Source organism: Bos grunniens, chromosome 2, assembly GCF_055505025.1.
Source record: "Bos grunniens cultivar Pamir isolate PY7600 chromosome 2, Bosgru_T2T1.0, whole genome shotgun sequence".
Taxonomy (NCBI): Eukaryota; Metazoa; Chordata; class Mammalia; order Artiodactyla; family Bovidae; genus Bos; species Bos grunniens.
This window is the reverse complement of record NC_141166.1, coordinates 46,715,652-46,727,091: the sequence shown is the minus strand read 5'-3', so window position 1 is coordinate 46,727,091 and position 11,440 is coordinate 46,715,652. Positions and strand designations below refer to the sequence as shown.

Here is an 11,440-nt window from a genome sequence, read left to right as displayed (position 1 = left end):
GAACCAATACAGTATTGTAAATTAATTAGCCTCCAATTAAAATAAATAAATTTAAAATTTAAAAAACAGGAAAATTCTTAAAGAGACAGGAACACCAGACTGTCTTACCTGCCTCCTGAGAAATCTGTATGCAGGTCAAGAAGCAACAGTTAGAACTGAACACGGAACAGCAGACTGGCTCCAAATTGAGAAAGGAGTACGTCGAGGCTGTATATTGTCACCCTGCTTATTTAACTTCTATGCAGAGTACATCATGTGAAATGCCAGGCTGGATGAAGCACAAACTGGAATCAAGATTGCTGGGAGAAATAGCAATAACCTCAAATATGCAGATGACACCACCCTCATGGCAGAAAGCGAAGAAGAACTAAAGAGCTTCTTGATGAAAGGGAAAAAGTAGAGTGAAAAAACTGGCTTAAAACTCAACATTCAAAAAACAAAGATCATGGCATCCGGTCCCATCAATTCAAGACAAATGGATGAGAAAACAATAGAAACAGTGACAGACTTTATTTTCCTGGGCTTCAAAATCACTGCAGATGGTGACTGCAGCCATGAAATTAAAAGATGTTTGCTCCTTGGAAGAAAAGCTATGATCAACCTAGACAGAATATTAAAAAGCAGAGACATTACTTTACTGACAAAGGTCTGTCTAGTCAAAGCTATGGATTTTCCAGTAGTCACATATGGATGTGAAAGTCGGACCCATAAAGAATGCTAAGTGCCAAAGAATTGACGCTTTTGAACTGTGGTGTTAGAGAAGACTCTTGAGACTCCCTTGGACAACAAGGAGATCCAACCAGTCCATCCTAAAGGAAATCAGTCCTGAATATTCATTGGAAGAACTGATGCTGAAGCTGAAGCTCCAATTCTTTGGCCACCTGATGTGAAGAACTGACTTACTGGAAAAGACCCTGATTCTGAGAAAGATTGAAGGAAGGAGGAGAAGGGGACGACAGAGGATGAGATGGTTGGATGGCATCACCGACTTGATGGACATGAGTCTGAGCAAGCTCCGGGAGTTGGTGATGGACAGGGAAGCCTGGTATGATACAGTCCATGGGGTCGCAAAGAGTCAGACACAACCGAGCAACTGAACTGAACTGAACTGAACTGATGAGGTTGGTTTATATTACTGGTTTCTCACATCAGTTTTCCTTCAGGGGCTTTTTCTCCTTTACTTGATGATTATAAGTATGGTAGGAATATTTAATATACTTAGACACACTTCTACTTGGAGACATCTGAATGCATTTCCAATTTATTTGTATTTAATTTTTATTAATGAATTTTTGTTTTTCCTAGTCTTATACTTCTAATATGATGGCAGATACCTTTATTCAAAGTCTTCTTTGCATCCCTGCCTTGAAAGCTACCTTTTGATTTTGAATCTGGGGAAACTAAGCTTGTGTTCTTCTTTCAAGCTAAGCTTAGACTTTTGCTTTGCCACTGAATTTCTGTTGGAGATAAATCCAAGTTCCTCCTTTTTATTCTACTTGGATTCATATGGATATTTTTCAACTTTACCTCTGATGGATGTAAGTCAGTTTTCAAAAGGCTTGGGTATCTATCTTTTAATTTTTCTTCTGGTAGAAAGAAGAGATTTTTCATTTTTTTCACTGGCATGGCTTCTTGCTGGTGTTCCTCTAAAGGTGGTATTTGGTTCTCTTCTGTTATTGACAGCCTAGGAATAGTGGACAATGGAGTATCTGTTTCCTTTGATGGCATGTCAGTTTTAGGAGCTACAACACTTGAATCATCTTTACTTGACTGGTTCAAAGTTGGTAGACTCAGGCCTTTCTTATCATCATTATCCAGTAACTAGAAAATATATCAATAAGACAGCTACCAATTAATCATTGCCAATTAAATTCTTTAAAACAAACTAAACTGGATTTAAAATCATTTGTACTTCTATCCTTTATCATAAAAGTTACCATCAATATTTGTAAATTATTACATTCCTTAAGAGTTGAGAAATTCTCTACTTGCCTGCGCCATGGACTACAGAGATTATCCATAAAAATGATCATACTGCATTATAAAGCAGTAGTTCTCATATATTCATATTTTATAAATCAGCAACATCTCAAAGAAGGAAAATCGAGGTGTCTGATATTTTACTGTTACTATACTATCACCAATATATCATAACAAAAGAAATATTAATAGCAAAATAATACAAAGAACAGTATCATAAAAACACAATTATATAATAAAAGAAATTTTAATAGTAAAATATTACAAGTAATAGTATCATAAAAGAAAGGATAAAAGTCTGTTAAGTAAATTAGGTGTATGAAAAGTTCCCTATATTGCCTTTTTTGTCTCTTCTTGGACTATGGAAAACAGTGTATATTGACTCTTCAACTGGTATTTGGGGACCCAGTGACCCAAGAATAGATAGAAATCATTAAATCCTATTTGTCAAGTAGTACAAAAGAACCTTTTATATTTTATTGGTTTCCATAGGGGTCCACTGGCTTTTGGAATTGATACCTTATGTAAAATTAGCTAAAAAGTAAATAATATTATGTGAAATATATTATAAAATATAGACTACTATTATGGAGATTGCATATTACAGAGAGTATATAGTTACAGAGGAAAAGTACAGAATATAGTTAGGTCTGTGGCATCCATATGTGAGATGTAGAACTTCATGATTTTTTTTTAACTTGTTTCCCCCACTTTGGTTCGTAAACGCCTTTTGTCCCCTATAGTCATATATACTTTAAAATGTTACAATTTAATGCTGAAACTTCCCCTTTAACAGTATAATTTAACTTAAATGAATCACGTAACTGTACAAATATTGCTTATCAGAAATAACCATGAAGACCTAAATAACTTCTTGAGTGCTTTTTTCCTTCCATCTATAAATATTTTCTGTTTACAAATATTTCATCCCTTTATAAAACAGTAACTATTAGAGGTTCTCTTTCAAGTTTCCTTACCTCACTTGGAATAGTCTCAGCTTCCTCCTTTATAAGAGAGACACCTGTTAAGAAATTTATAGAAGTATTTTATTATATATAAAATAATAAACATTATGCATTAATAAAATATCATTACAATTTTTCTCACCAAGAATAAGTGCAATTTAAATCAAAGCAGCTATTCAAACATAGACACTACATAGTTATAAAAACAGGCTGATGAATCTCTAGGAAGATGGAGGAGTAAATGAATAAGTATAAAGTGAAAAAGTATAATATGATAACACTTCAGATACATCAATATAAGACATTGAAACAGGCATATAATATTGGTTGTTCAGTCACTCAGTCATGTCCAGTGATTTGCAAACCCATGGACTGAAGCCTGCCAGGCTTCCCAGTCCTTCACCATCTCTCAGAACTTGCTCAAACTCATGTCCATTGAGTTCGTGATGCCATCCAACCATCTCATCTGTTGTCCCCTTCTCCTCCTGCCTTCAATCTTTCCCAGCATCAGGGTCTTTTCTAATGAGTCAGCTCTTTGCATCAGGTGGCCAAAGTATTGGGGCTTCAGCTTCAGCATCAGTCCTTCCAATGAATATTTAGGACTGATCTCCCTTATGACCAACCTAGATAGCATATTCAAAAGCAGAGACATTACTTTGCCAACAAAGGTTCGTCTAGTCAAGGCTATGGTTTTTCCTGTGGTCATGTATGGATGTGAGATTTGGACTGTGAAGAAGGCTGAGTGCCGAAGAATTGATGCTTTTGAACTGTGGTGTTGGAGAAGACTCTTGAGAGTCCCTTGGACTGCAAGGAGATCCAACCAGTCCATTCTGAAGGAGATCAGCCCTGGGATTTCTTTGGAGGGAATGATGCTGAAGCTGAAACTCCAGTACTTTGGCCACCTCATGCGAAGAGTTGACTCATTGGAAAAGACTGTGATGCTGGGAGGGATTGGGGGCAGGAGGAGAAGGGGACGACAGAGGATGAGATGGCTGGATGGCATCACTGACTTGATGGACGTGAGTCTGAGTGAACTCCGGGAGTTGGTGATGGACAAGGAGGCCCGGCATGCTGCGATTCATGGGGTCACAAACAGTCAGACACGACTGAGTGACTGATCTGATCTGATCCTTTAAGATTGATTGGTTTGATCTCCTTGAGAAACGACACCATAATTCAAAGTCGGAGAAGCCTTTTCTCTGACACCACAGTTCAAAAGCATCAATTCTTTTGGTGCTCAGCCTTTTTTATGGTCCAACTCTCACATCCATAAGTGACTACTGGAAAATCCATAGCTTTGACTGGATGGATCTTTGTCAGTAAAATAATCTCTCTGCTATTTAATATGCTATCTAGGTATGTCATAGCTTTTCTTCCAAGGAGCAAGCGTCTTTTAATTTCATGGCTGCAGTCACCATCTGCAGTGATTTTGGAGCCCAAGAAAATAAAGTCTCTCGCTCTTTCCGTTGTTTCCCCATCCATTTGCCATAAAGTGATGGAACCAGATGCCATGATCTTTGTTTTTTGAATGTTCGGTTTTAAGTCAGTTTTTTCACTCTCCTCTTTCACTTTCATCAAGAGGCTCTTTAGTTCTTTGCTTTCTGCCATGAGGGTGATGTCATCTGCACATCTGTCATCTGCACTAACTGTTGCTTCTTGACCTGCACACAGGTTTCTCAGGAGGCAGGTAAGGTGGTCTGGTATTCCCATCTCTTGAATAATTTTCCACAGTTTGTTGTGATCCACACAGTCAAAGGCTTTAGCATAGTCAAGGAAGCAGAAGTAGATATTTTCCTGGAATTCTCTTGCTTTTTCTATGATCCAACGGATGTTGGCAATTTGATCTCTGGTTCTTCTGCCTTTTCTAAATCTAGCTTGAACATCTGAAAGTTCTCGGTTCACATACTGTTGAAGACTAGCTTGGAGAATTTTGAGCATTACTTTGCTACCATGTGAAATGAGTATAATTGTGTGGTAGTATAAACATTCTTTTGGATTGCCTTTCTTTGGGATTGGAATGAAAACTGAGTATATCTTGGTAAAAATCAAGAGGAAATAAAATAAATCCCAGATGGTCAGTGATAAGGTTGGTTTGGAAAAAGAGATTAGAATAAGGCTGTATATAACCAAAAAACTAAGACCTCTCAACAGAGGCTAACTGAAGCACTTACAAAATCTTCCTGAAAGTGAAAGTGAAGTCGCTCAGTTGTGTCCGACTCTTTGCGACCCCATGGACTGTAGCCTACAACGCTCCTCTGTCCGTGGGATTTTCCAGGCAAGAGTACTGGAGTGGGTTGCCATTTCCTTCTCCAGAGGATCTTCCCAACCCAGGGATCGAACCTGGGTCTCCACATTGTAGGCAGATGCTTTACCATCTGAGCCACCAGGGAAGAAATATGTTGGCTTCCCTGGTGACTCAGTCAGTAAAGAGTCTACTTGCAATGCGGGAGACCCAGATTCAATTCCTGAGTTGGGAAGATCCCCTGGAGAAGGAAATGGCAACCCGCTCCAGTATTCTTGCCTAGAGAATTCCATGGACATGGGGAGCTTGGTGGATTACAGTCTATGGGGTCACAAAGAGTCGGACATGACTGAGTGACTAACACTTTCACTTTAGAAATATAAACAATACGTATTTAGCAAAGAAAAAAAGTCTAAAAGGGGAAAGGGATTAAATACAGAGATAAAATGGAATGCCTAAGTCTAATAAAAACAGAATTTATTAAGGTCACTATTAGCTGCATGACTACTGTCAGCTCATTTTTCTGAGCCTTGGTTTTCTCACAAGTAAATCAGATTAGAGACAGTTTATCTTATAGGAATGGTACAAGTATACAAACGTGTGCAGCAATGTGGCTAAAAGCTTGAGCTCTTGGATCAAACAGACAAGGTTCAAATTAATGGCTATGTGACCTCTCACTGACTTGATCCTCAGTTTTCTCATCTGTGAAAATGTGGATAAATAATAATAGCTTCCTCAGTTGACTGCTGTGAGGACTGATTTATATAATCCAAGTAACATGCCTGGAACATAGTGATCAGTAAATCACTTAGCTGTAACTACAGGAAGCTATTGGAATGCCAAAAGGAAAGAAGTCACCAGAGGATCCAATGGGATCTGAAATAAACTCCTAGGATAATTGAAAAAAATTAAAGAAAAATAAAGCTAGCAACCACTAGTGAGTGAGAAAGGTTAACCTCCAATATTCAACAGTGGTATTAAAGAGGGAAGCTGTGATTCTGCTACAACCTAAAACTTGAATGTTTCAGTTAAAGGGCAGATTAGAGATGAAATAGCTCTGCTAGGCTGGTTGATCCTCAGAATTTAGGAAATGAATATACCAAAGGCTGAGGTAGCTGGAGAAGTAGAATTAGATAAATAACCTGTGGCAAAAACTTATAACAATAAATCATTAATCCATATCAGCAGAATCCAAGATTTTGAAGACAGAGTATTATGCATCTATTTTAATTTACTAAGTGAATCTTTTAATAGATTTTTCTTAAAGCTGCATGAACAGTATCTTTTATTAATTAAATACGTTACTGATAATTTGTAGAGAAGGAAATGGCAATCTACTCCAGTGTTCTTGCTTAGAGAGTCCCATGGACAGAGAAGCCTGGTGGCTACAGTCCATGGGGTCCCACAGGGTCGGGCACGACTGAAGCGACTTAGCATGCACACATGCACTGATAATTTGTATGAAGTTCTCAGATTTAATGCTAACTTTATTTCCTGTTCAACTTTTTCCCTTTTCCCTTTCTCTTACACACACATACACACCCTCCACATAAAAGAAATCAATAGGTCTACAGTTAACAATGTTTAACAACATACCTTTTCATAGACTATAGATAAGATTCAACTTTTTTCTTGTCCTTAAAGGAGGAAAGGAGTATCAAAAATAAAAATAATTCTTTATTGGGTCTAATTCTTTTCTTTGGAGTGTTACAAAATAAATACTATATACCAAGACTATAATGAAATGTATTTTTATTCCCTAACAAAAAATGAAATCTACTTAAAGCAGATTACTGGTTTGCTTTTTGTAATATAACCACCCTGTTTTAATTATCTTAATAATAAATACAAAAGTAAGTTAGTTATATAACCTGATGTTACAGTATCTGTAGGTCTCTCTTCCAATTGGCTTTCTGGTATCTCATTGATATTACTTTCCTAGAAGGAAAGAATAAAAAGAAAACATATTGGGGAAATGTTTAAAGAGCTAAAACACTTTTCTCTGCCTTCATAACTTCTTTTAACACTTTAAAAAAATTATAGAAGACAAGAAGAATATGGGTTTGTGAGAAAAGCAAAATTTGTGAGAAATAGTACTGTTTAAATAGTACTAACACCCTGGCTAGGAGCTTGATGTTCCAGGGAGAGAAGATCCAAGAATTGATGGGGTTTCTGAATGCTGAATGCATGAGAGAAAAAGAAGTAAGTCACAAAGGACCATATATTGTATGATTCCATTTGTATGAAATATCTACAACAAGCAAATCTATAGAGACATAAAGTAGATTAGTTATTGTTTAGGGCTTGTGGGGCATGGAGGGTTTGGAGGTTATAGGCCAAGAGGTTTGGGGTTTCTTTTACGGGTAATGGTAATATTCTCAAATTTATTACAACAATGGATGCACGACTGTATGAATATACCTAGTGTCACTGAATGGTACTCTTAAATGGGTGAATGGTATAGTATCTGAATTATACCTCAACAAAGCTGTTAAAAACTAAACCTTATAAGTAATCAATATTTACTGAATGTCACATTATCAGAATATGAAAGTACAGAAACTATGCTCAAAATCCTTCAAGCTAGGCTGCAGCAGTGTGTGAACTGAGAACTTCCAGATGTAAAAGCTGGATCCAGAGATCAAACTGCCAACATACACTGGATCGTAGAAAAAATAAGAGAATTCTAAAGAAAAACATCTGCTCCATTGGCTGTGCTAAAGCCTTTGACTGTGTGGATTACAACAAACTGTGGAATATTCTTAAAGAGATGGGAATACCAGACCACATTACCTGCCTCCTGAGAAACCTGTATGCAGGTCAAGAAGCAACAGTTAGTACTGGACATGGAACAATGGACTGGTTCCAAATTGGAAAAGAAGTACGTCAAGGCTGTATATTGTCACCCTGCTTATTTAACTTATATGTAGAATACATCATGAGAAATGCTGGGCTGGATGAAGCACAAGCTGGAATCAAGATTGCCAGGAAAAATATCAATAATCTCAGATATGCAGATGACACCACTCTTATGGCAGAAAGTGACAAGGAACTAAAGAGCCTGTTGATGAAAGTGAGAGAGGAGAGTGAAAAACCTGGCTTAAAACTCAAAAAACAAAGATCATGGCATCCAGTCCCATCACTTCATGGCAAATGGATGGAGATACAATGGAAACAGTGAGAGACTTTATTTTCTTGGGCTCCAAAATCACTGCAGATGGTGACTGCAGCCATGACATTAAAAGACATTTGCTCCTTGGAAGAAAAGCTATATCTACATCTAGACAGCATATTAAAAAGCATATTAAAAAAGCAGAGACATTACTTTGCCAACCAAGGTCTGTATAGTCAAAGCTATGGTTTTTCCCAGTAGTCATGTATGGGTGTGAGAGCTGGACTACAAAGAAAGCTGAGTACCAAAGAGGTGATGCTTTTGAACTGTGGTGTTGGAGAAGACTCCTGAGAGTCCCTTGGAGACTCTCAGCAAGGAGATCAAATCAGTCAATCTTAAAAGAAATCAACCCTGAATATTCATTGGAAGGACTGATGCTGAAGCTGAAGCTACAACACTTTGGCCACCTCATGCAAAGAGCCCACTCATTGGAAAAGATCTTGATGCTGGGAAAGATTGAGGGCAGGAGGAGAAGGGGATGACAGAGGATGAGATGGTTGGATGGCATCACTGATTTAGTGAACATGAGTTTGAGCAAACTCTGAGATGGTGAAGGACAGGGAAGCCTGGAGTGCTGCAGTTCATGGAGTTGTAAAGAGCCAGACATGATTTAGCAACTGAACAACAACAAGAGAGGGAAAAATAAGCAGTGTCTGATCATTATTTATTTAATTGGAGAAGAATTACTTTACAATATTGTGATAGTTTTGCCAAACATCAATATGAATCAGCCTTGGTATACTTGTGTCCCCGCCATCCTGAACTCACTTCCTCCCTCCCTCCCTACACTATCCCTTGACGTTGTCACAGAGCACTGGCTTTGGGTGCCCTGCTTCATGCACTAGTTATCTGCTTTACATATAGCAATGTATGTGTCTCAATGTTCTTCCATCAAGTCATCTCACCCTCTCCTCCTCCCACTGATTCCAAAGTCTGTTCTTTCCATCTGTGAGTACAAAGCAGCAAAGGAGACACAGACATAAAGAACAGGCTTTTGACCATTATTTTTAGCTATCATAATTTTAAAATAAAAATCTATATAGGGAACAATGTATTATGTTAATTACCTTAGGTTCTTTATGTTCTAATCCTGGGGTAAGAAGTCCTTCTAAATAGCTAGCTTTTTCTGCCCATGTACTTAGATGTCTATATTCTTTTTTCATTTTTTCCAGCCTAAAGAAAGAAATCAGTCACAGATTTAAAAAGTGACAGAAGAATATATATGGTATGAATCAAAGAACAACATATACAGTATGATACATTTATATAAAGTTCTTAAAGAAAAAATCAACAATATATTGTTTAAGGACACAAAGGAAAAAGAATGATTACAGTAAAATTCAGAGTAGTAGTTTCCTGGAGAGGGATGTAATCTTATAAGGGTACATAAAACACATTATAATATTGGTAATGTTGTATTTCTTAACCCTATATTGTAAATATCTAGCCAATGGTCTTATTATTTTTAAGTTATATACACATATATTTTAGAAATTATTCTATATATATTGGTTTCATTATGTAAACAATATATACATATTTTTAAAATTATTCAGTACATATATATCATCAGTAATAAAATAAATAAAAAGAGAAGAATTTTCTTTCTAATCCAAGAAATTTCAAAAGATTTTCATAATCTAAATATATAATTGACAAGAATTAAATAGAAAAGAGGAAATGTTTCTCAATTTATTTCATAAGGACACTGATCTTGATAATAAAGCATAACAAGGACATTACAAAAAAGGAAAATTAGTTTAATCTCACTCACAATATATAGATGCATATCTTACAAATAAAATACAATTTTAGTACAAAAAAATCTAGTGGTATAAGGAAAAGATAATATACTATGAACAAGTTGGCTTTATTCCAGGAATATAGGGCTATTTTGACATTAACAATAAAACATATAATTTACATACAATTTAGCTGATTGAAAGAGAAAAATAATTTGGCAAAATCCCATGGCCATTTATGATTAAAATAAAAAAACTCACAGAAAACGAGGAAGAGAAGGAAATAATTTACTTGGTATAAAACATCAGCAAAAAAAACTACATAATGTGTTTGGCTTTCTAATGCTATGAGCTTTGCCATGAAAGATCCTAAACAAAATAAAGATATCCACTATTTATAACAGACGTTAACTGGAGCTTCTAGCCAGCACAGAATGACAAGAAGACAAAGTTACGGATTAAGGACTGGGAACAAAGAAACAGCTGTTATTACCTATAGATGATTGTTTAAATAAACCCCCCCAAATGATACCACAATACAGTATTATGAATATAAAAGTTTTGTAAAACAAGGAAAATTCCAAGATGATGATAGAAGCAGTGACAGTATAGTTTTTGAATCTTCCCAAATATCTACATAAAAACTCACAGTATCTGGCTAGCATACCCCAAAACTTACCGGCAACATTTACAACAAAATCATGTGACAAGGTTTTCCTATTAACCCCATACACATAACACCTTCATGGTATCAGTGAATATATGGCGGAAGGCAACAGGTGTAACAGGGGCATCTAATGAATGTGAGAATAAGTCATCCCCAAACAACCAACAGGCAGTCACAAGAAAGCACAGCCAGCCAGTCTGAGAATAAGTCACAAGAAAGCACAGCCAGTTGAAACTGGGAGGGTTTTGTTCATTTCCATTAGTGAGTACATAGCTGAGTGCCAAGGATTCACGATAAGAACCAAGAGGACTGGAGTAGTCTAACTACTGAGAATAATCAAAAGTGACCAGCTTGGTCTCTGCTTTGAGACAGGGCCTGCAGAAACCTGGGTTTCCTGCAATGTAGGCAGATTCTTTACCATCTGAACCACCAGGGAAGCCCCATTGTATTTTTAAACACCAAATAAAAACTTCAGAAGTGGGAGCTCTGTGAAACTAGAAGAGTTTTCTAAACCAAGTCTTCTACAAAAAATTCAGGAAAATTAATTTCATATAAGATAAGCAATAGAGAATTACCAGGGCCGAGGTATTGGGTTGACCAAAAGGTTTGTTCGTTTTTTTCCATAAGATGGCTCAAGCAGCACTTAATGGTTCAGTTCAGTCGCTCAGTCGT

The 11,440-nt window shown here is 36.7% G+C and overlaps 1 protein-coding gene across 1 annotated transcript in view; it reads right to left on the bottom strand.

The window, feature by feature from the left end:
* Positions 1-1,281: 1,281 nt before the first annotated feature.
* LOC147378025 (cation channel sperm-associated targeting subunit tau-like) overlaps positions 1,282-11,440 on the bottom strand; it is a 58,727-nt gene continuing 48,568 nt past the window's right edge. The window contains 3 exon segments of the mRNA XM_086323671.1: positions 1,282-1,821; positions 2,958-3,001; positions 9,408-9,532. Coding sequence (XP_086179797.1) covers positions 1,282-1,821; positions 2,958-3,001; positions 9,408-9,532 — 709 coding nt within the window.